The 26,314-nt window shown below is 41.4% G+C and overlaps 1 protein-coding gene across 1 annotated transcript; it reads left to right on the forward strand.

Moving 5' to 3' along the window:
- Positions 1-26,114, forward strand: LOC132139336 (neuropeptide FF receptor 2-like). Its single transcript, XM_059547748.1, has 4 exons — positions 1-229; positions 1,003-1,340; positions 8,330-8,429; positions 24,164-26,114. Exons 2-4 carry the CDS (start codon positions 1,010-1,012, stop codon positions 25,002-25,004), a joined length of 1,272 nt encoding a protein of 423 aa, XP_059403731.1. The 5' UTR covers positions 1-229; positions 1,003-1,009; the 3' UTR covers positions 25,005-26,114.
- Positions 26,115-26,314: the final 200 nt, after the last annotated feature.

Here is a 26,314-nt window from a genome sequence, read left to right on the forward strand (position 1 = left end):
CTCGCACGGGAAACTAATTGAAACTATAAATTATGACACGCAGTATGCCGGAGTTCGCGTTAAGAAGAAATGGAAATCATTTGTAAACAATAATTTAGTTGGACATTTAAGCAGTCGAAAGACTCCTTATGCCTGTCCGTGGAGGAGCAGGCGAACAAGGAGGTGTTAGTTTTTTTTTACCTGGGAACAGGTAATAGGCTACTACTGGGAAATTGGGTTTTAAAAAAAGGTAAGAAAGATTGTATTATTGTACAATTGTATGTTTGGCTACAAGAGGTACTCTGTGTTTTATTTGTTAAGATATTAAAAAAGGGTTAATGGTGTGGCACAAATGACTGCGATACAGTACATAATAGCAGTGGAGGCATTATATTATGAATAGACTACCTCTAGCCGCAGTTACGCGATTTAATATCTAAACATACTTTACTGATAAATTTACATTCTATGTGAGATGTAACATGAATTATGATTTTTCTGATACAAGCCTTTATATATATTTCTAGGTATATTTACATCTTTTTGTATGTATTTATTATACATATTAACATCTAATATGTTGTGTATTTATTTGTTGATACAATCATATGTGATAATTTTATTAACCAAAAAAAAAAAGTTAATTTTGTATCACAAATGAACTCAGTACATCTTCATAGCCACTAAAATAATCCAGATTACAAGAGTTAAACCAGAGTCAAAGTCATCTAAGATGCATTTATTTGATGCAAACATGATTGCACAGTGTAGATAACCGCAAGCCACTTAATGAAAAGTAAGTTTTTTTTTGTCATTAATCATTTCATACAGTATGCACAAATAACTACCCATCTGGAAGTGGGTGAGTTAAGTAGATAAACAGAATTGTTTAGTAGCAGCTGCAAGCGAGAGAGGTTGAAAGGAAAATAGGGAAAGACAATAAGAGAAAGAGAAGGCTTGATATTGACTGAGCAGAACAGTAGCTATAAAGCCCATCTCTCAACTCTATTCCATTATCCTCAGATCTGAAATGAATGAAACACTGGACCTGAACATTACCCTTGTGGATGATGCTAACTGGACTTTTGTCAATGGCTCCAATGAATTCTTCTTACCTCAGAACAATGTGACATACGTTGGATATTACCTGCATCAGCCATCTGTAGCAGCGGTATTCATAGTTTCCTACCTGCTCATATTCCTGGTCTGCATGGTTGGAAATGGAGTAGTGTGTTTCATTGTGTTACGGAGCAAAAATATGCGCACCGTCACCAACCTTTTCATCCTCAACCTCGCCATCAGTGACCTTCTTGTTGGGATTTTCTGCATGCCTACAACTCTTCTTGACAACATTATTACAGGTCAGTTCAATGCCAGGAACCATATGAAATTATTTACATCATCTTTAATGTTACTTGTCCTAGCTAAGGTTTGTTTTTCACAGTTTCTTGCATGCTTGAATTTTCAACTGACATTCATAGCTCTCCTTAGGGCTGTGGCAACCAGAGAAGGCATCTATAATTGCCTGGAATTAAGTCAACACTGAGTTCATGCTTTATCTGACAGCAGAGGATGCTGTTCACCTTTAGAATGGCAGGGTTTAAAGATAGGAGCAATATGAAAAGCTAAGCATGGTGAGTCAATCCAGACTATAAAAATATTTTTGGTGCCATCAATTATATGACAGTTTTCTGAAATATGCCCTATGCTCTTACATTTGACTCACATTTAATGATAGCCACAAGACTGATATAAATTATGCGTGGTGTTATAAACAAGAGATACAGATAATCTGGGGTCTTAATATGCAGTAGTCTGTTTATTCCAAACAGACTGTGGCATTTCTTTAATTCTGTTGACATGTATATCTTGCAGACGTGTTTATAAGCTGTTCTGAAACTGAGCTGGCACTGAGATAGATAGTCTGAGTGTTAATCTAAAACAAAATGGCATGGCATCTTGATTATGAGACCGTTGCTAGTTATACAAGATATATCCTTGCAAATGGCTCATTTCTCTCGTGAGTATGAATGTAACCTTAACAAGTTAATTAGAAGCTAATTGATAATACCAAATTATAAATTACAACCTACAGTATACTCCTCTCATCGACTGTCACTACAGTTTTTTGAATATTACTTTTATGTGCAGTAAAATAAAACACAAAATGAAAGGATCTCAAAGGTCATATACATGATAATACATGTAAAAACACATCTGCTATCTTTTCACTCACTGTCAAGAGTGTTGTCTACAAGAACTATAAACATTTATACTGTATGTCTCATATATATTTATGCCATTGTACATCCAGCAATTTTATGATAAACTATTTGTACTTGATGGATCATGGCTGGATGCAGACATTGACAAACTCATGCAAATCCTTTATTTATTAGTATATTCATGTTACTGTCCGAACCAGATAATGTCTGAACCAGTCTTTGATTGGAACTCTCTGCTGAGTGGTATAGGAAGTGTGTGTTTCCATAGACACAAAGTCATTGGCAAAATTAGAGTTCACACAACTTTAATGGCCTATAACAAGACAGATTTGAGTCACAACAATGGGTGCACTCAGTAGGGAGTAGTGTATATTGGTGGCTCCAATCATTGACAGATTCCAAAACATACGATTGCCTATGCTCTGTAAAACTGAAATACCAAAATGTACTGTAGCTTTTTACCTCGGTTTATATCAGAACTGTATTTACTATCCGGTTGTAGTAACACACTGTTAGGAAGATGCCTAGGATTGATCATTCGTATGGATGACAGCATGTAAGAAACAAATCATTTTGCATCACAGCTTCTTAAAATCAGTTTGGTTTTCATTGCCAATCTTTTTACATTTTACATTTTTACATTGCCAGTTTCTTATTTTATTTTTATCTTTTAGAGCCATGGTAGGGATATGATTATTTTCAGTGACTATGGGCTATTGCAACTCAAATTGAAATAATTACTGGTTTTCTCTGTAACATATCTATGTGAGATGGTTATTTACAGCATGTGTCTTGTTGGTTGTTTTTAAGAAGTTGAAAATAATGTCATACCTCAAGGCAGTGCATTTTAGATACCTGTTTACTTTGTAATAGATGCCTCTCCCAAATGTAGACTGATAGTAATTCAATGTAAGGAACATTTTATGCACTTCCCATGGAATTAATCAGACACTGAATTGAGTGAATTTAAGTGATTTTGAATATTTGTGTGAATAAGTCCTAGTAGGATGAAATGAAATATTTTAATTATATCCAAAGTTCTGCATTCTTATTAAATGTTTAATTATTCAGAAACCATTTATTTGTTACAACTAAAGTGCAATTACTGTTTTGTAAATTAATTAACACATGTCATTTTAAAGACCTTGTTTGAAATTAATTAAACCCCTTGAAGAGATAGTTTTCACAGTTAATGGGTAAAAACAGCATTATTTATTTATTTATTTATTATCTGTGAGAAAGCACTCATTAAATAAGGTCAGTATTCAAATAAGTGTTTAAATAAGGTTGTTAAAAACATTTCATATTAGACATCCAAGGCCCAGAGGAAGCACAAGTGTGTCTTTTGTACCTCGGCTTCCTAAGGGTCCTTAGGGATCCTAAGTTTTCATTACTTGGTGTAATTTCTATTGGAAGAGGAGGTTTGGGGGACATGTTAATTTTATATTTATTTATTTATTTATTTATTTATATTCACAGCCATGAACATGGTTTGCTACTTGATCTCTATGAAATATATAAAGTATGTATTTTTTTGCTCAGTTTTTCCAGACGAGGAACATATTTTAAATGTGTCTATCTGCGAAAACTGAATTTGGTCAACTTATTATTATTATTTATTATTATTTATTATTATTATTTATTTATTTAACAGGGGCAATACACTAGGCATTTGGGTGTATGCATTTGTATAAGAAAAATATTTACTTTCTAAACTTTAATCTCTAGCTTCAACTAACTGTTGTATGTGCATACACGAGAGAGTGGCATCCAGCAGATGACATACTGTAGGGTAATTTTCATTTTTTGATGAAGTTTCCCTTTAAATTGGACTATAAATTTTTTCAAAGTATATAATTTGTAAAAGTATGATAAGAGTTTTGACCTCATATAGATGACCTCAAAGCTAACAGACTTGGACTAAAACCTCAAAAACTAAATTTTTGAATTCATGAGCAGTTAAAAATGTCCATCGAATGTCTGTTCCTCTTCAGTCAGTCACTTTAGACGTTACATCGATAAATGCATATTTGAGGGCAGCATGCATCCACTCATTCAGATTTTTACTTCGGGGCCGAACAGTTGCTGCTATATGTGCTACTTGTTTTCTCCAATCACCTTTCTTTGCTGCCAATTTCATGACTGATGGCTGCAAATCCCCTCTTGGGGCTTCGGCATAATAATAGCAGTTTCCCTAAAAGAGCTACATGGACGAATTTGTCTTTTTAAAAATGTCTCTTCTTCCATGCATTTCTGGATGCGGTTGTTTCCTGACACCCTCTGACACCCTCTGATGGACATGATTGATGTTTCATTTGTATGGGCTTTAAGCATGCTAAGGCTCCATTCATGAATGGTGCATGCCCTCATTATTAGCTGCTTCCCACCCTTGGACTTCTGGAGGGATCACCCACATCTCCCATCCAAGGCCTGCAGATGATGCCAGCTTTGGCTACTAAGGCTTACAGTGTTGCTGGACAGGTGGCCTCCACTTGCATGCCATCCCATCGTGCAAGTCCACCAGGCCAAAGCACTAAAGGAGGGTAGTTCTGAGCCTGGGTTGATGCAGGAACTGTGCAAGGTGACTGACTTCGATCTACAGTTGATTAAATTCATGGTGCGGTCCCTTGGCCGGACCTTGGTGGTCCAGGAATGACATCTCTGGCTCAACCCCCATCACACAGGTTGGCCTCTTCGGTGACATTGTCGAGGAATTTACCCAGCAGTTCTTGACAGTCCAGAAGCAGACTGAGGCCATCAAACACATCTTGCTCTGGCATGATACTTCTGACACCAAGCAGCTGTGGGCTGCCCTCTAAGCAGATAGCAAAATGGCCCCAACATGGGCAACCCATGGAGGGGACTGCTTTTTCAAAGGAGATTGTGATGGTATTGCTCCTTCCCCTGAAGGAGGGCCAGGCAGACAATATTCTGTTGAGTTTATTTTCTGTTCTGCTGCTGGCTTATCAGTCAGTAGTACACAAATGTTCAATTAAAGAGCAGTTTCCCCAGTCTCCGGGACATAGAAAATGCAGTCTGGCAGTGAGTGACACTATGCTTCTTCACTCCCCTTTCACCACAGGCCAAGAGGTTGCGCTTCAATGAAGCATGACCTCTTCATGCATCTCTGGCTGGCCTTTTGTGGGATTCAAGGAGCTGGGTAAGTTCTACTCCACACTAAACCATACTTTTCTACAGGGCCTACGTAAATATGCATTTCCTCCAGTAAGCCTCCTTGCACAGATCCTGTGCAATTTAGGGAGGACAAGGAGCAGGTCTTGATGGTTGTGCCCTTTTGGCCCACCTGGTTTTCGGATTTGGTGGTCCTCGAGACAGCCCCTCCCTGGTGAACCCCCCTGAGGAAGGCATCTGTGTCCAAATCTGTGAAACCTCCACATCTGGCTCATGGACGGGATGCAGAGGACTTGAGTTGTCTGTCACAGGCAGTAATACCTACTATCACTCAACCAGAGCCCCCTAAGCCTACTAGGCAGGCTTATGCCCTGAAGTGCAGTCTGTTTGCTGACTGGTGTGCTTCTCGTCAAGAAGACCCCCAGAGATGCACGATCGGTGTTGTGCTTTCTTTTCTGCAAGAGAGAGTGGAGCGGAGGCTGTCCACCTCCACCTTGAAAGTGTATGTGGCAGCTATCACAGCACATCACAATGCAGTGACACCTGCACATCCTGTTGATCATGGTCCTGAGAGACACAAGGAGGTTTAATCTTCCTAGGCCCTACCTCGTCCCCTCTTAAGATATCTCTGTGGTCCTTTCTGGGCTGCAAAGAGCCCCCTTTGTGCCGCTGGAGTCTGTTGAGCTAAAGATCCTATCTCTTAAAACAGTGCTCCCAACGCACTCACTTCAATCAAGAGGGTGGGGGATCTGCAGGGATTTTTCAGTTTGCAAAACATGCCTTGAATTCAGACTGGCTGACTCTAAAGTTATCCTGAGACCCTGGCCTGGATGTGTGCCCAAAGTTCCCTGCAAGCACTGACCTTGGAGGAGGCAGACACAGCACTTGTGCTGCTACTGTATGTCTTGTTCGTGCAGTGTTTATGTTGACCACACTCCGAGCTTTAGAAGTTCTGACCAGCTCTTCGTCTGCTTGTCTACAAACAGATGTTGGCCCAGTGGTTAATAGATACCATCACCTTGGTGTACCAACCACAAGGTAAGCTGTGCCCTCTAGGAATGAGGACTCACTCCTTTCAGAATGTGGCCTCTTCCTGGGCGCTGGTGCTATAGTTCTGCCCTGTTAGTCAGTCCATATGTGTACATGTTACCTCCCTTCTGGCAGGATGAGGTCTCCATAGCATCCTTCTCCACTCTAAATTAGGCTTGCTTCCCCAGTTTAAGTGAACTTGTAGTGGTTGTATCATCATCAAATATGAAACAGCACGAAGCACTCTTTCCCACTGTGGGTACAATAACGAACTCAAGGTTAAGGAATAGCAGCTTCAACCCTGTGCTGTGAGTACTGCTCCTTATGTCCCTGTCCGGTACGGAAGACTTGTAATGAGATGCTGCATAGGTTACGATGTGGGGTACCAGTTGTTAATTGGCATGCTTGAGCCTGCCAGCATTCGCATCACCAAAACTTGTGACATAGCTCAGTGGTTGTGGCACTTTTAATAGGGACACCATAATTCAGTATTAACGTAACATCGAAAGTGACTGACTGAAGGGGAATGTCTCAGTTATGAACAGGTTTAGGTAAAGTTATTTTTAAAAGTAATGCATTACAATATTGCGTTACTCCCTAAAAAAGTAACTTATTAAGTTTCTTAGTTACTTTTTTATGTAAAGTAATGCATTACGTTACTTTTGCGTTAATTTTGTGTTACTTTTTAAATATAAGCAGGGCTTGATTGTTTTCAATATAAGAAGTTATATTTATAGCAAATGTAAAAGCCCTTTCACACCAAAAAGTTTTATGAATAAACCTCAGGCTGAAGGAAAAGTAAATTTGTGTCTGTACAGTAGAACACAGAAGAAGAAGGTTCAACCCTCTTCAGCAATAAACAAACAAAAAACAATGAAGCACAATTGTTAGTTCATCTAAAGTCAATTTTGATTATTAGTATGGTTTAACTGGATCATCAAAGGTCAGCAGCAAAGACATTTGTTAATAAAATGGGACTAGATACATTTGTGTTATTTAACATATTTAATTGCAGGTTTGTGTCATATTCTGAGTTTGTATTTCACTGTTTTATTTCATTTTGATGAATACTAAATCTGTTTTTTTTTTTTTTTTTTTTGCAAGTGGGATGAATTAATGCACATTCACATTAAGTCTACGTAGAACTACATCATGTTCACACAGCGCACAACTGGCATTACTTTTTTGAAAAAGTAACTCAGATATTTTCTTGTAAATTAAAAAGTAATGCGTTACTTTACTAGTTACTTGAAAAAAGTAATCTGATTACGTAACTCGCGTTACTTGTAATGTGTTACCCCAAACACTGGTTATGAATATAACCCTCTTTCCATGAAGGAGAGAACTGAGACATTGTGTCTCGTGATTGGCATGCAGTCTCGGCTCCTAAGCACACATACCTGAATGAGTGGATGCATGCCACCCTCTTATATACCTGTTTATGGGGGAGTGACTCCTCACCCCAACAGCGCAAGATTGTTAAACCTTTCCCTAAGCCAGTTTACCTGCTCCAATCATACGCAAAATACATTAAATCCCACCAGATGGTAAGTGAGATAGCAACTGATCCACATACTATATACAAAGATTACACTTAGCATTGATTACACTTCAGCTAATTTTTGATTGAGTCTTAAAGGCAAAACTGAACTGCCATTCAGGATCATTAACCATAGGTTCCAGGAAAAAGTTAATTATAATACTCAAAAGTCCATTATAAATTGTAATTTTCTTAACATGCAAAATACCATCCACTGGACATGAATTTTTATTACACCAGCTGGTTAGATGATTCAGTGTAAAATGCATGTCAGTTGACATTCAACATGATGAACTACATCATTGTAAATGCTAAGAAATGTAATATTTCATGGGACATCCTATAATTTAACAGACATTATTGTAATCTCATTAATGTGTATCTGCCTGTATAATTTAGCCCGAATCAACTGTCTTCTCCTCAGGTTGGCCATTTGGAAGCATGGTCTGCAAAATGAGTGGTATGGTCCAGGGCATATCAGTCTCAGCCTCCGTTTTCACCTTGGTTGCCATAGCTGTTGACAGGTAATGTCGTATTATCATCTTGAAAGTGAAAGTGAAGTGACATTCAGCCAAGTATGGTGACCCATACTCAGAATTTGTGCTCTGCATTTAACCCATCCGAAATGCACACACACAGAGCAGTGAACACACACACACACACACACTGTGAGCACACACCCGGAGCAGTGGGCAGCCATTTATGCTGCGGCACCCGGGGAACAGTTGGGGGTTCGATGCCTTGCTCAAGGGCACCTAAGTCGTGGTATTGAGGGTGGAGAGAGCACTGTACATGCACTCCCCCCACCCACAATTCCTGCCAGCCCGGGACTCGAACTCACAACCTTTCGATTGGGAGTCCGACTCTCTAACCATTAGGCCACGACTTCCCATGACTTCCCATCTTATCCCTCAACTCAGGAATTAAAGGGGTCATACGATGCAAGTTCAAATTTTCCTTTCTCTTTGGAGTGTTACAAGCTCTTGGTGCATAAAGAAGATCTGTAAAGTTGCAAAGACTAAAGTTTCAAATCCAAAGAGATAAACTTTATCAAACAATTACTCTATTACTCTGCCACCCCCCACATGTCTACATCACTATGTGGAAATATTTGCGTAATGCCATCCAAATGTTCACGCAAAGAAAGAAGGCGTGGTTTCAGTAACTGCAGTTAGTGTTAAAGCAGCTATGTCATGGAGATGCTGTGTATATATATGCAAAAGCACTTTATTTGGCCTTCCGAAAGTAGATGCATATAGGAATCTTTAAGATTACTTACAACAGAACAACAGTGCATTTTATAGACAGCCGTTTCTTGAAACTAGGAGAGGAGGTAATTCTGACTTTGCTATGACAATCTGGCTCTTCTGAGTCAGCTACTGTATGTTTTGTTATTGGTTTAAATATTTGCTATTGACTGTTCAAATGCAGTTTTGCGCATGAGAGAGAGAGAGACAGAGAGTGGTGTGACATACAGTCACTCAGCTGTCTTAACCATCCATGGCTTGTGTACTGCAAACACATACAAGCTTCATCACTGTGTCTGTCACACCACTCTGTTCCCCTTCCGGGGCTTGAACTGATGGTAAAACTAAGCACATTATTAACTGTCTTTACATTTATTTTGAAAGATAAAGCTCGTGATTATGGAAAGAGGCGTTACATTTCTGACAAGTGCTTGCTGTGTTTGGCCAATCACAATGTACTGGGTCAGTTGGCCATTCAGAGCAGACTGCACTTGTTTATAGAAAACGATGCATTTGAGAGAGGCGGGGCATAGAGGACCTACTATAATGTACATTATTTGAAAAATAATGTGTTTTTTGAACATTAAGGCATGTCAACATATTCTGTTACACCAAATACACAAAATAATGATCTTTAAAAAAACATTATATGACCCCTTTAATGAAAAAAGACCATATGACTGGCAATAGCAATTTCAAAAATAGTTAAGTACCATTTACACTTGAATATTTTAATAAATGGTTACCAGCCTTTGTGACCCGAAGGCCTCTCATTATCTAACACAATGTTCCAGGCCCACCATATAAAGGCTATTTCTGGTATTTCTGTTTTAATTTTTTTAAATTTAGATTAGTGTTAGATTGTTTTGTATATATAAAAGCAGTGGTCACCAATCTTTTTAGGCCCAAGATCCATGACCTCGGCTTTTCTGAAAGACAAGATCTATCTATTGAAGATTTGATAGAAAATCTTTGTACTTTAAATTTGGGACATTTTCTTAGTATTTAAATTATTGTTGCACCGATCAAAGCTGATTCAGAATTCAGATTTTCTTTTCTTTCTTTTTTTTTTAAGATAGCAAATTGGCTGATTGTTATACTGATATTGATTTTTAAGCAAATTTATTTATTGCCTATTTGCTTTATAACAAACAAACTGGCGTTCTAAACAAAATCTAACCATTTGAAATTATAGGCATCCACTGCATTTTAAACATGATCTGCACAGGCAGGTGGTGCTTATGAATAGGGTTGCCAGATTTTCATAATAAAACTCGTCCAATCGCGTTTTCGAGGGGGGTTCCCCTGTAAAAATCACTTTCGGGCGGTAAAATACCCGTTTTTTTGGTAGGGATCTTCCAGTAAAATTCGTATTCCATGGGCTAAATATCACATTATTGTGGTCGCTTCAACCCGCGGACAAGAACAACAACCTGCTGCAACAATGTTAAAGTAGCCCAATTCCACAGGAAAATTGTGGCTTTGGCAACAGTGCTTATGAACCAACCGCAATATAGCCTTTCCTTGGTTACCGCTGTAAACAAAGCAGAGCTGCTCTTTATACGGAGAAGAAAATGCCATTGCCATCTAAACTTTTCTCAAGAAAGTTGCCTTCAGTGATACATTAATATAACCACAGGAATGTAATGCATTTTTTTACTTATTTTACTGCACTATTGTACTTTGTACTATTTTAGTTATTTTCAGGATGTACTTGTGACAGTGATAAAGATCTACCAGTCGATTGAGATCGATGGTTTGGCGACCACTGTATTAGAGGAATAGATTAGCTAAAAATAAAAACTTTGCTTAAACTTTATTCACCCTCAAGCCATTCAAGAGGGTTGGTGAGTTTGTTTATTCATCAGAACAAATTTTGTAGACAGTTTGCATTACATCACTTGCTCATCAATAGATTCTCTACAGTGAATGGGTGCCATCAGAGTGAGAGTCCAAACAACTGATAAAAATAATCCACAAGTAATACACATGACTGCATGCTTGTAATAAACAATGTAATAACACATTTATCATTCAGATACAGTATATTTACCCTTAAACTGTTGCTTTGGCCAAAATACAAGTCCATAATCCATAATAACATTTAGTTTCCTCGTCTCCAGCACAATAGGCTAGGCGTGACAGAAAACCGGAACAAGACAGAAAAGTAAGCAGGCCCCATCTCCCCATTAGTTTTTTTTTTGTTTTTAAATTCTTTTGTTTTTCTGATTGTTTCTCCTTGCGGCATGGAAACCCACCCTACGCCACGCTTAACTCTCTGTTCTGGATTGGGGCCAATTGCTATCACCTACTGGACCTCTCAATACCACTGGACTAAGCTGGAGGGAAGGGATCCTCAGGTTCATAACGCTTTATTTCTGTGTGACAAATTTTCAATCCTGATAAATTACTTCATTATGATACATCATATTATATTATTATAGTAAAACATAGATGCTTTTGGATTTAAATATTTAACAAAGCATGCAAACAAATGGCCGCTTTTATCGTGTTCGTTTTGTGATTGCGCTATTTCCAATGATTCATTTCTTATTAGTTTTCTGATAACTTCTCTTTGTTGGTGAAATGATGGGGTTGTATGAGGTTGTTCCCAAGAGGCGTGTAAAGGATGGGTTTTAGTGAAGCACAGCGGAGCTTCTGGCCCGACGGTAGAAACGCAGTGCTATTTTGGCCTCGGTGCTACAGGTCCGAGGCTATTAGCCCCGCACCGGCCTGTTTTAAGCCCTGGCTCGCACTGGCCCAACAGTGGAAAAGCGGCTATTGTGTCCCTCCTCTAGTCATGTGTTTTTGAAGTTTTCCTGTTCTTAGTTCTCTGTCTGGTATTGAATGTTAGTGAATCCTTTTCCTACGTGTGTGTTCCTACCTGTGTTAATGAATAAAGACCATTGATGATAATTTTCCTTTGTCTCAGCACTCCTTCTTCTCCTCGTCCCCAGCACAGGCTAAGCGTGACAAATGTATTCATTTAAACATTTTTAATTAATTATTTTGTCCCGTTAGAAGTTTGCAAACCCCCCTGTTTGAGAACCTCTTATTTAAAGGATTTTGTTGTGTTTTAAACTAGAAAACATTTGGCCACATTTAAAAGACATTAATGACTAAGTTATGTTATTAATGAAATAATTTTAATTATATTGTAATAGTTCACTTCTGCACAGAAATGCAGCTTGTATTTCATGAACAAGGCCAACTGATTTTAAAATTAATTGTGAAGGAGTTAAGACACTGAAGGCACTTAACCCCCAACTGCTCCCTGGTACCGCAGCATAAATGGCTGCCCACTGCTCCAGGTGTGTGTGGATGGGTTAAATGCAGAGCACGAATTCTGAGTATGGGTGGCCATACTAGGCTGTATGTCATGTCACGTCACTACAGCAAATGTGTCCTGTGTGTTCATATGCACCGAATACTGCCAAAGATTATGTCTTATTTATAAGATTATATTAAAAGTGCCCAATTAAAGCTCCCTATCTGACTCTTTTTAGAGTTGCTACTGAGTTTTTATGTCAGCAAAAAGTGGCATCACATGTAGCCAGACCTACCTTTATGGCAGCTTTCATTGGCCAAGGCCTGCCCATGAGGCCGTTTGACCGACATGGCAAACAACCAATCACAGTTCGTTTTGTTCATCGTCACATTTCGTGGTGTGGAAATGTCACCACAATAACAGACTGGTGTGTAAAACTTTTGGACGTATTTGAAAGATTCTATGCTGCGAACTTTAAATATTTCACATACTTTTGAAAATCCAGCATTTAGTTGATCCTGATTAGCACTTCTCGTCACAGTTGTAAACACGACTGCTTACTATTTTCGTGAGGGGGTTTGGCACCACGATATCTTTGTTTCCATGTGGACCCTTAAAGAACGCGCAACACACGTCTCACGAAAATCGTGTAGAATTCAACCAATCCGATAACGACTTTCAACATTCCTGAAGTGTTTCCACTTTTGTGTCCCATATGCATCAGACGTTTAGCCAACAGTCCATGAGTGTGAAGTCTGAGGCTGAGACTACACATAGGCTAATCATGACCAATCATGTTTAAATTAACAGTCATCGCTGTCACTTCAGAAAACTTGTGCACAGCCATACAATGTATTATATGTAGCTGTTGTTGTAATGCTTATATATAACAATTAATTTGAAATAACCCAATAAATTAATTAAATGATTCTTACTGTTTAGGATTTAAGACAAGTCTAGGGCTGTCCTAAATTTAAAAATTTATTTATTATGATTTTTAAGAAAATTCTTTTCAAGAATTTTAATTCTTCTTAGGTTTTTCTTAAGAACAATCTTGAGCAAAAAGATAAGAATATTCTTAAGATACATTTTTGGTAATACATGATATTCATAACTTTTTTCTGAAGTTAAAAAATTAGAAGAAAACGGCAATTAAGAAGAAATGTATTCTTAAGAATGTTTTATGAATCCAGCCCCTGCTCTTAGACAGTTGGACTTCCATACCCACCTGATGTTATCGTATATCACCACGGCATGGGGCCTTTGGGGGAAGCAGTGAGATGAAAACAAACACTGTTAGATTGGGTGTGTGTGTTATATATCCTTGTAGTGCATCTGCTCCTGCTTAATACTACCAGATGGTGAATCAGAGTGTTATACTAACCCTGATCTCTACTTACATTTTTACACATGAAATCACGCTGAATGACTTGTTAAGTAGTCAGCTGAAGTCAAGTTTTTTATGCTCACTTTCGCTCTCATAGGTTTTCTGTATGTGCAATTCCATCACTACAGCATAGGAGGTATCTGTAACTTGTATTTTGTTATGGCTATCAGTATAGTGTGGATATCTATTCATAGACATTAAGGAATTATAACAACTTCATAGTACACTACAGGGATGTATTTGCTATAAAATGTCTCTATGTGTATGTGCCCAGTAGTGCATTACACAGCGAAATCTCCAAAACACAACGGAAATGGTCCTATGCTTGCAAACAAATGTGTCAAAGTTTTTGCTACTTTTGACTTGTGAGCTCCTCTTTAATAAAAACGATGCTTTTTCTTTTTAAGTGCTGTATGTGTTGAATGAGCCAAGGAATTTAAGTTCTAATTATCTTGAAATTTGAATTTTAAATCCAAATTTCGATATCCAATATATTTTTTGAACCCTTGAAGTTTCTATGGTGCACTAAATTATATATCAGACCATGTCACGGTGCAGTTTCAAGTGTTATTTACATTAAATGTAGATAGCCAGCCTTGTTGACATATAGGCTATTTAAAGAATTATGCCCACCAATGTCAGTGACGGGACCACGCCATTGAAGCGGGGAGGTCTGCGTTTGAATTGGAGAGAATATCCGTCGTGAATTATTCCCAGTATCCACGGTGAAACGCCCGGGATAGCCCTCCTAATGTCCATGAAATGACACCGCGGACGCGTTAGGTCTACAGCCACTGATGGCTTGTTTTGACTAGGGCCCCGCCCCCGCGAGGCTAGAAGCACTGGCGGGAGGGCGGTTCGCGTCGGCTATATAATGGTGTGGCACTCTTGCGCCCTCGAGAGGCCATTATAATCATGGGTTGTGGCTCTGCGCTGTTTGAGACAGGGCGAGTGACACAGTGTTGGGTGCAAGAATTTGGATAAATGCTTCTATTGTAAAATTTTACTCACACAAACAGCATTTAAACACATATACCTGTAGTGACACAGTGTTGAGTGTAAGAGAAAGAAAAAGCTCTTTTGTTGATTGTGTACATGCTTCTATTGTGGAACTCACACAAACAGCATTTAAACACACATAGCAATCGTCCCGTGGGACATGGGGGACATGATGCATTTGAACATGGCGCTTGGAGGCGGGGACTGTACCGCCGTCTGCCTGAAACACCTTGAGTATTGCCCTGGCATGAAGAGCAGAAGCTGCCTTCCCTCAGAAGTATAGGCTTTGTCCGTCTATGGGCCATGAACCGCATGGCTTGGAAGGCAGGCTGTGGTCCGAACCCAATGCAGAGGGAGACGGGCACAGGTGCGCGGTAACAGTCTCCTCGACGGGGGGAGGGTTTCCACCCCATCCACATGTGTGAACATGGCCTGCGTGGCAGAGTGGGTGCGTGCCGATTGGGGTGCAGCCCACGACATTACCACGAGCTCTTGCATGCCTCAATGCTGTCTGGCAGCAGCTCGACTGGAGGAGCCACGAGTCCAGCTACCTTTCACAGGCTCGTTAGGTGCGTTGCAAGCGAGACCCAGCTCCGTGACGGCCTTTCCGAAGACCCTGACGAGCTCTTCCTGGAGGTCTGCAGGGCCCTCTTGGTCGGGGCGGTCCCACTGAGACGCCCAAACCTTTTCCGATGTCGAAAGCGATATGGAGTTGTTTTCCTTGCCAGCTCCGAAGAGGACGAAGTTTGCGGGGCGGAAGCTATCGTCCACCAAGCCGACGTCAAACTCGTCTTCGGGCAGGGGAGGGCCCCCCAGCGGCTCGCTGGCGGCAGTGGGCCTCATTCCCACTGTTGTCCGAGCCACTCTGACTCTGAGGGCGCGCACTGGCAGCTCGGCACAGTGGGCGCACGTTTGGTCCGTGTGAGGCTCCCCGGCAGGTCACACAAAACTGGTGAAGGTCCAAATCTAGCAGTAGCAGCCATCGGATGCTGAGAGGAAAAACAGGGTGAGTAGTCCTCTATTGCAACTTCCACGATGACTTAGATAAGACTTCTAGCGTGAAGAAAGAGATTCTGACGTAATTTTCGCGCCCATGCATTTTATACTGCCCGCTGACCTGTCAGTATTTGCATGCTTCGCGTCAATTGGCCAGCTGTCCCCAGCTGACGTTAGCCAATAAGATTTCAGCGAAAGTGGAGAAGGGAGGAGTTCCTACATACGTCTTAGCTGACGTAATGTTGAGTTACCGCCTCGAGAGGGAACACTGCTGACTCCTTGTGTCTCCTTCCGCTTTGTGGGTGAAGTAAACGTGTTGTCACATTAAAAAAATCATTGCGAAAGTACCTGACATGAGCTTTAAAATAAATTAAAAGAGGCTTCGAGGCAGAGGAATTTGCCTCGATAATTTTTTGTAATCGAGTTACTCAAGGAATCGTTTCAGCCCTAGTTCCATGTTCGTTTGTGTACCACGCGTAAGGTTTATGAGCAAGTCCATGTCTTCTTCTCCGTTTTAAGTCTATCTGTGTGGCAGAATTACAGCGCCACACGCTGGTCTGGCATGTATACTACATCGTTTTGTGGTTTTTGTAGACGCGGATATCTCTTGAGACGAGGGGAAAAAAAGATCGGACTGGGGTAAATTCCGTCTCCGTGTCGATGGGGCCGAAGAAGTAAAGGATACTTACGGTTATGGATAGAAATGTAGCGGATTAAAGAGTACAATATTTGCCTCTCAAATGTACTTGAGTAAAGTCATGAGTACTCCCCAAAAATGATACTCTAGTAAAGTACAGATCCCTCAAAATTGTACTTAAGTACTGTACTCAAGTGAATGTACTCCGTTACTGTCTGGCTCTGGTGTTAGCAGTCGTCCGTGAGGGGCTGCCGTGGTGTTTTGTGTTTATTTTGATTATTAAACTTCTCCTTCTTCCCGATGATTATGAAGGTTTTATTGTTACAATTACTAACTGGTGTATATAATCAGTCATAAGGCAACCATTATAGTCTGGTCTGTCACGGCGCGGGGAAGAAATAATCTTTTAATTAACTGGAACAAAAATGCCAACAGGGCAAAAACAAAACAAATGCAGGAATGGTTCCACCTCCACAGGATAACACACATACACCTCGGGATACAAGACTGGCAATCCACATACATGATTCACAAATAAAAATTAATGCAGCCAGACAGAGTGGTGTGAGAGTGAAGAATATATGCTAGAGAACAAAAGGGGAACAGCTGTGTGTGTAAGTACGTGAGTGAGTGGATGCAACAGGTGTACAGAGTGAATCAGGTGTGTAGTGTTACGGTGAATGAGTCCGGGAGATGGGGAAGTGGAGCCCTCTGGTGGTGAGAGGGAGGAATGCCGGGTCCAGACTCATGACAGGACCCCTCCCCTAAGGAACGGATTCCAGACGTTCCAGCGGCCCCCAACCCAGGGGAGAGGCCATGTGGGGGGTGCTGGGGGTCCAGATCTGTGTACTGGAGGGGGACCTGGGGACTGAGGCAGAACTTGGGGGGTGGAGAACCCAGGGCAGAACTGGGATTGTGATCGGACACCTTCGTCGCTGGTGCTTCCCGAGCACCCACCGCCGCCTATGCGGACCGTGAGCGGCACCCGCCGCCTCCTCGGGGGACTCGTGGGTGGCACCTGCCGCCGCCTCGGGGGACTCGTCCGCGGCACCCGCAGCCTCCTTGGGGAACTCGTCCGCAGCACCCGCAGCCGCCTCGGGGGGCTCATCCGCGGCACCCGCAGCCGCCTCGGGGGACTCGTCCGTGGCACCCGCAGCCTCCTCAGGGGACTCGACAGCTGCACCCGACTCCGCCTCCTCGGGGGACTCGTCCGCAGCACCCGCCGCTATGTGAAGGCTGGAAGCAAGCCCCGCCTCCTCTCAGGGAAACTCCTGGGCAGGCACCCCCAACCTGACGACTGAGCCACTCAACTGGAGAGCCAGGTCGATGTAACTCTCCAGCGTCTCATCGGGGTGCCAGAATGGCATGAGGGACTTGAAGGGCTGCCCCCACGAAATCCCAAGCATAATCCTTGATTCTCTGAGCTCCCTAGCGGACATCGAGGATCCTCCATGCTGGACCCATGTTTGCTGGCTGCATTTTGTCACGGCGCAGTAGAGACAGCGCCGAGGAAAGAACAGGGTCTGGGTCCAAATGCAGGGAAGAAATAATCTTTTAATTAACTGGAACAAAAATGCCAACAGGGCAAAAACAAAACAAATGCAGGAATGGTTCCAGCTCCACAGGATAACACACATACACCTCGGGATACAAGACTGGCAATCCACATACATGATTCACAAATAACAAGTAAGGCAGCCAGACAGAGTGGTGTGAGAGTGGAGAATATATGCTAGAGAACAAATGGGGAACAGCTGTGTGTGTAAGTACGTGAGTGAGTGGATGCAAAAGTGTACAGAGTGAACCAGGTGTGTAGTGTTATGTTGAATGAGTCCGGAGATGGGAAAGTGGCGCCCTCTGGTGGTGAGAGGGAGGAACGCCGAGTCCGAACTCATGACATGGTCTCATTTTCAACTTTTTTAGTATTCTGACCATTCCTATGAAATGTAAAATTAACTGTAAATCATCAGGAACCCTCAAAAAGTTTTGTTTTATATGAAAATTCAAGGCCAATTTGCATTAGAACTAGTTATTACATTACTAGTTAGAACATAATTTATAACTGATATGGCTTAATAATAGTATTTCATTATGGTTACATTTGAATTGGTTGAATAGATGAAGGATGTTAAAACACAGTTTAATACGGAATTCTAAGCGGCCATGCTTTATAAATTTCTTTCTCGTTATAACGACTTCATTTTCTCGTTATCTCGACATAACGAAAGTCGTTTTCTCATTATAATGACTTAATTTTCTCTTTATCTCGACATAACGAAAGTCGTTTTCTCGTTATAACGACTTAATTTTCTCTAAGTTACAAAACTGCGCCAGCAGGTGGCACTATAGACCTGAGTATAACTGATGGGCTGTTGTACACTGTCCACTTTACTGTACGCGGACCTTCCTCGTGATCTCTATAGTTTGTGCAGTCTTGTTCATTATTGACATTTAATTCATAAATGTTAAATGCTTTAATCAACATGATTATTTTGTGTATTAAGTTCTTGCTAGATGCATTAGTTTCACCAACGCGTTCTGGGTCATAAATAACTGCTTATCAAAACCAAGGTTGATGTCACTGTATTCTGTTTGCACCTATAACTTTATTTGTGCTTCTTTTAGGCACAAGATTAGGTAGTTAATAAGCGGAAATGTTCTTTGTATCTACAGTAGGACAGGATTTAACGATGTAGGCTATTTGTGATGTGCTTTTTTTCCTTATTAATCTTTATTGTTAACCATATTGATGAGAAATGTGATGTAGTAAAATGCATAGGCTAATTTAATTCAGTTTTGTTCTATAATGTTGTAATCGTTTTTTTTCTGCACACACACACATACACTGCACATGAACGATCTTTTCAAACAGAAGCTTGTAACGCACATGATATCTGCCACAGCATATAATGACTAATAAAAATTACAAATTATATATAATTTTATTTCAAATAAATGGAAAATTAAAAGTGAGTTTAATCCAAGCAGCTCAAGATCTTAGAATAGTTCTGCATCCTTCTGAAGGCACTCCGTCTGTGTTCGCGGTGTTGCCATTTAAACATGTTAATTACAAAAACAAAACGTTTGGTGTACTGTCTCTGGAAAAATCAACAGTGATTGATCAGCCTTTATTTATGTACAGTATTGTAGACGTTATTACCTAGGCGAAGCAAAATTTGCTGAAATATATGCTACAGTAAGAGCGCCTGCATGTTTGTCCATCAGATGCCTGTCAAAGTTGAGTTCGTTACTATAGCAACAGTAAAACTGTCATGTCGTTATAACGAGAAAACAAACTTTCGTTATGTCGAGATAACGAGAAAAATAAGGCGTTATAACGAGAAAACGACTTTCGTTATGTCGATATAACGAGAAAATTAAGTCGTTATAATGAGAAAACAAAAAAGAGAAAAAATTATAATGCATGGCCGCTTAGAACTTCCGTAGTTTAATATACCTAACATACAAAATGTTACCTAAGAGAGAGAGAGAGAGTGAGAAAGAGAGATTGGGACCCAGAAGAGGGTCCCATCAAAAAAAGAGAGATTGCCAGCCAAGAAAAGAGACAGAACAACAGTTACAATCTTCTTTTATCCCTTCCTTTACCATGTGACTAAAAACCAAATACAAGACGTCCAAACTGACCAATCAGCAAATTACAGCTTTCCCCACCATGTAAAAGGTGGCCTGACATTTATCAATGTTGGCCTACAGGCCTTGATCACAATCAGCACTTCTGTGCCTTCAGGAATTCTTAATGGTCTTTTTGTTACTGAAGATAGTTTTGGGACAACAAAGCAGAAGTCTTTGACCATTTCAACCCTACAAGTACAGTTCAGTATACTGTTTAGAGAAAGAAAGTGTCCACTAACAATGCTAACAATAGGTAGCGCTTTCAGAAACAGCTTGCACAAATACATTCTGAATGGCATATAAAATGTATGTGAATGCAACAGGTTTGTGAAGGGGGATGTATTATATGCTGCACATAAGGTATTCATTGAAAGTATTCCCACATATTGCTAGAGGTGTTGAAAAGTTAATACTATGTGCTTACTTTTTTTTGCAGTGTCATTTGATTTGTATATTATCTAGCATTTATTTAGATAGGTTGGAAATATACAAGGGTACACAGAGGGCATTAGACTTTTCATTTCAAATATATATTTTTAATTTGTTGTCTATTTTGCAAATAATAACCGTGCAGTACAATCACAAGTTGCATAAAGCCTGTGTGCACCACGAAGATTGCTGTAAATTTTCAAGTCACTTTCAAGTGTGGTTTAAGCTTTTGTACATAAAGCTTCCACATCAATTACTCTACTACATTATATATATTGATCTTTTGGTTTTGCAACAATAGATCTGTTTATTTAATGCAAGCACATTTTTATAGTGCAGTTTTCAATGAAGAGGTTCTCCTCTTCAAAGCATCACATTAGTATTTATCCTTTGTTTGAAACGGCTTTAAGCTCTTTTTTTAATTTATTTATTCATTTATTTATTTATTTGTTGTGATTACATCAGTTGTACTTGAGGACTATTAAGACTACAGGTTAAGCAAATATACTGTTCAGGGTGCCTGTTTCCACCACAGATTTTCTTTTAAAAGAAAACAATTACATCTTTACATCTCACAGTTCTGACTTTTCTCTGTTAATTTTGAGTTTATTTTACTTTAAAGGCCACTTCGTTTGATTGATGAAAGGATCTGTCTGTATCACAAATAAGGTCAAAATTGTGAGATGTAAACTCAATTCTGAGAAAAAGTCTGAACCGCAGGTATGAAAACACTGTATTCAGAAACTGGCTTCCATAATGATACTTAATATTGGGGCTGAGACAACTATAAATGGGTTATTGTAGGCAATCATACTAACGATGTAGAGTAAAACAAACAAACTGGGCTCTAGAAACCTTTTTTCAGATAAAAAAAAAGTACTAATGTTGAGTTGACAGAACAGGGAATCTTTTGATATGCTGTCCCTCTTCATTCCAGATGTACTTTAATGAAGAACACTGAAAAGCCCTCAGTCATTAGCGTTTAGTGTGACTGCATGATAAGATGAAACATTGTGAGGAAACGTCTAAGGTTACGTATGTAACCCTGGTTCCTCGAAGGAACGAGACACTGCGTCGAGAACGTTTGGGGAACGCGTCCAGCGTGACGTCTCTGAATAATGTGTATAATCAGTCCAAAGGAAGGGCGAGACGTCATAGGCGGGTGACCTCAGAGACCAGGAAGCATAAAGCATGAGCGGCAAAGCCGGAAATCAGCCTCAAAGGATGAAGCAAGCGCCAGCCAGAGATGCCGGAAGTGTGGCACTGTGACGCAGCGTCTCCTTCCTTCGAGGAACCAGGGTTACATACGTACTGGACTGGATTCTGTGGCCTCTCACTACAGTGTGCAGGACCCACTGAGACAGCCAAACTAGCTGCTCTGGAAACCTCCCAGGAGGTCATGAGCCTCTTAGCACCGCTACGTTTCTGGGCGGTAACTGAGAGAAACGCTCGCTGGAGACCGCTGCGCCCTGGAACACTGGCAGGGTTGGCAGATCGATCTCCTGAGGGCACTGAGGAGAGACGGGCACCATGTAATGCGGTGTATACCGCTCTTCCCCAGAGGGGCCTGCCCTCCGAGGTCCTGAGCTGCAGCATCAGGACTCTCGTAGCTGAAGTCTCCTAAAAACAACATGCCTCAGACCCACGTCGTCTGCTAGGAAGACTAGAACAGAGCCTGCTCGGGGCAGGACCCTGTGAAGTACACTTGGCAGGGGCTCCCACACTACCATGTGACCTCCTAAGGGAACCAGTCTCGCGAGACTGGCCTCTGGTGTGCCTAAAGTTACTAGCTCGGTGTCCTGAAGCGGCGGACCAGCAGGGGACGACCATACTAGCTGCTCTAGAGACCTCCGTAGAGGTAGCGAGCCTCTCAGCACCGCTACGTTTCCGGGCGGTAACTAAGAGTAGCGCTCGCTGGAGACCGCTGCGCCCTGGAACACCGGCAGGGTTGGCAGATCAATCTCCTGAGGGCACTGAGGAGAGACGGGAACCGTGTAATGCGGTGTACACCACTCTTCCCCAGAGGGAGCTGGCCCTCAAAACGTGCCCTTACGCGTCAGGACGTTATGATGAAGGCTATCCAGGGAAAACAACGGTCCGTAGATCTGCTTTCCACTAGAAGCCTTCGGCCTGGGAGCGCCACTCTGACTCTAGCATCTGCGGAGTAAAAAAGTGACACCCCCGGCACGAGGGGATGGAACATGGTTGGGACTGCTCCGCCCAGCAGCCCCTGACCGCCTCAACCTCCTCAGAGGAAGAGCGGTACACACGTGTTCTCACATAAGAAACAATGTAATACACGCGTTGCCTCGGCAGCGTGCATGTTCTATTTTTTTTATATATATATATATATGCTACTCAGTCACACAGACAGCATCAATCTCCTCAGAGAAAGACGAATGCTGCAGCGAGCTCTGCCTCAGAGGACGAAGAAACCACAGCACGGGTTTTCAAACCTTCGAGAACGAGCTCTAGATCTAGTAAACACGGGTGGAGATAGGACGAGCCGTCTCCAACCCGTTCACCAGATCATGTGCGATTCCCGCTATCGTGGTCGCCGCCGTGCATCAGCCCCAGCGCGACTGCGACCGCAAGATCGCATGAACGGACACACTCCTCGGAGCGTGCCCGGCGAGAGCGGAGCGCTTAACAGCGAGAAAAGCACAATCAGCCCCCTGAGAGCCGACTGCGCGAGCTCCACTCTTCATTAATGCTGCTTATTATAATATTAGGCATAATATGGGTGTGTAACTGGTGCTTGTGTGACTGGTGCTTGAACAACTGGCGAGCTCATCGACGCCTTTCCATATCAATCTCCTCTGAGAAAGACAGGCAGTGCGTCGCGCCCTCTCATCGGGGAGAAAGTACCGCAAACGCGGGCTTCCGAACCCCCGAGAGCGGGCGCCGGATCTGGTGGCTAAGAAAGATGATAGGGACTTGAAAAGTTTTACATTCCTTCCAGCAGATCCGAAAGCGAATCCCGCGAGCACAACCACCGCTCCGTTTTTTCCTCGACAAAAGCGGGGCTGGCACCGCGAGAAATGCCAGTGAAAGCTCTCTCCTCAATGAGAGCCTTCTGAGAGTGACGCAAAGGCTCGCATCGCAGCCGTCAACTCCCTCGAGAGCTGACACTGCACGCTTCACTCTCAAGCAGACAACACACGAGCTGCGTGTGTCCCTACCTTTTTTTTTTTTTTTTTTGGCAGGGAAAACACACAGCCTGAACGCTGCCTGCTCTCGCCCAAAACTTCTCTTGATTGAAGCTTTGACAATGGAGTTTATCAGTGGACAAACGATACTAAATAAGACTCACAAACAGATAGTGACTGACACACACACACAGATCGCTTGCTGAAGACACAAAGGCTGATTTCCGGCTTTGCCGCTCATGCTTTATGCTTCCTGGTCTCTGACATCACCCGTCTATGACGTTTCGCCCTTCCTTTGGACTGATTATACACATTATTCAGAGACGTCACACTGGACGCGTTCCCCAAACGTTCTCGACGCAGCTCGAGTTCCTGAAGAGGAACACTTTTTTTATATATATAAAACACTTCAAAATCACTACAAAGGTACCTCATGTTTGTTACATATCTGACACAGCTGTTTCTCTAAAGAGCTGTTAAATGTTTAAACTTTTTGTCGGTTGTCTTTTGCAGATTCAGATGTATCGTGTATCCCTTCAAACAAAAGCTGACAATATCAACAGCCACTTTCATTATTGTGATAATCTGGGTCCTGGCAGTGTCCATCATGTGCCCCTCTGGCGTCATGCTTCAGGTGACTAAAGAGCAAACCATTCGCGTGTTCCTGGGAGATGGCAACCGAACGAGCCCATTCTACTGGTGCAGGGAAAACTGGCCTAACCAAGAGATGAGGAAGATCTACACCACCGTCCTGTTTGCCAACATTTACTTGGCTCCTCTGTCTCTCATAGTAATCATGTATGCAAGGATTGGGATTACTCTGTTTAAAACAGCCATGCCAGCAGGGGCCAAATCTGGCCATGATAACCGCCACTCTGTGTCGAAGAAAAAACAAAGAGTGATCAAAATGCTCCTCATCGTGGCTTTGCTCTTCATCTTGTCCTGGTTGCCTCTGTGGACACTAATGATGCTAACAGACTATGTTAAACTTACCGAACATCAGTACAGGCTTATTAACATCTACATTTACCCTTTTGCCCACTGGCTAGCCTTCTTCAACAGCAGCGTCAACCCGATAATCTACGGGTTCTTCAATGAGAACTTTCGGCGTGGATTTCAGGCCGTGTTTAAGTTTGGCATGTGTCCTGTTGGCGGTCAGCATCGGACCTATTCTCATAGGGTGCAGGGCAATTCTGTGCAACCGGTGAACCTGCAACCCTCCACAGAGCCCATCTCTCTTAACAGCCTGGAGAACAACAGTTCGAGGAGGATGAACCACGTCAACGAGCAAGACTTAGTGATGGAAGATTTAGAGAAAGTGTCTGAATGTAGTATGGAAGGAGCTTCTCTTTAAAGGGCTTAATAGAGAGGAATGGTATGATAGCAAACCCTTATGTATCAAATTGCAGACGATTATTTACTTACTTTTCAAAATGACACTGTTAACATTATACATTTGTGTATAAAATGGTCTTTACTCACGTTTATTTTGAACAGACATTTGCTGCTGGCATGAATGTACTTGCTGATGTTGTCAGACACGATTGGGCAATTCTGACAATTTAACAACTGTAGTCTTGTAAATTTAACAATCTGTAAAGATAAGTTCAGTTAAAAAAATCTGTAAAATTATTGTAAATGTATGTATATACACAGGAACATCTGGAGTTTTATTATACATAATTTGAATTATAATTTTTTATATGCACATGAAAGAATCAGAACTGCCATAATCCAGAATCATTCATTGTTTCTGGATTAAAGTCTGGGATTTTAGGCACAGCACTTACATCTTAATACTAACATTAAACATTAATACCTCATTTGTGATAGATCCCTGGAAAGGCTGGGATAAATTTCAGTGGGAAGGTTTAATGGGACCATAATTGTTATCGTGTGCCCAAACAGGGTAAAATGAACCATGAAAGAGATTAGTCTGATTGTTTGCTGTTGGCACAAATAGCAGAAAGTAAGTCATAGTTACTCACACTGGCCTTTCTGCCATGTTGACTGACAGAGTTCTCAGGTGAATTGTTTGACATATGAGACAGAGGTAGGCTTTGTATGGATTTGATATGGATTTCAGGAATATTTGATGCACGAGTCTAGATGTAGCACTGTGATTCACTTGCCAAAAGCTGATTTGTTCTTCAGGCATGCTTTCTCTTTAGGGTTGTATGTGCCAAAAACATTGTCATTGTTTAATTATTCATTACCTTTTTTACCCTCTCTTTTTGCATGTTGATTAACACCATTCACTTATGGGTTTCCTGCCAGGTAGTTTTTTACTGCCCCATCCTTCAGCCTGCATTATCTTGTGACAGATTCACAAAATGGTTTGAAGTGACTGTTAAAGTCAGACTGCAGACTTTAAAGAGGTCATGTCCTGCCTTTTTAAATTATTTGATACTGCTCTCTGAGGTCCGCTTACAATGTTATGAAGTTTTTACATAAAAAAATAAATAAATAAAAATCATAATGTAGAAGTACTTGGCTATTTTCTGTCCTGTTTTGACCCCCTCATCACAAGGCTCTGTTTGAATAGGTGTGGTGGATTGTAGACTCAGAAGTAAACACCCACAGCTATGATTGGCTAACAGTTGTGTATGTTTGACAGCTTACATCCTTCAAAGATTTACACTGCTGTGATTTAAGTTCAAAATG

Source organism: Carassius carassius, chromosome 4 (genome assembly GCF_963082965.1).
Source record: "Carassius carassius chromosome 4, fCarCar2.1, whole genome shotgun sequence".
In the NCBI taxonomy this organism is placed as follows: Eukaryota; Metazoa; Chordata; class Actinopteri; order Cypriniformes; family Cyprinidae; genus Carassius; species Carassius carassius.

Excerpts from the sequence above, each read along its gene's own strand:
- LOC132139336 (XM_059547748.1), top strand. The coding sequence starts at position 1,010 with ATGAATGAAACACTGGACCTGAACATTACCCTTGTGGATGATGCTAAC. Across the intron at positions 1,341-8,329 it reads TCTTGACAACATTATTACAG|GTTGGCCATTTGGAAGCATG; the intron begins GTCAGTTCAATG and ends TCTTCTCCTCAG. Across the intron at positions 8,430-24,163 it reads GTTGCCATAGCTGTTGACAG|ATTCAGATGTATCGTGTATC; the intron begins GTAATGTCGTAT and ends TGTCTTTTGCAG.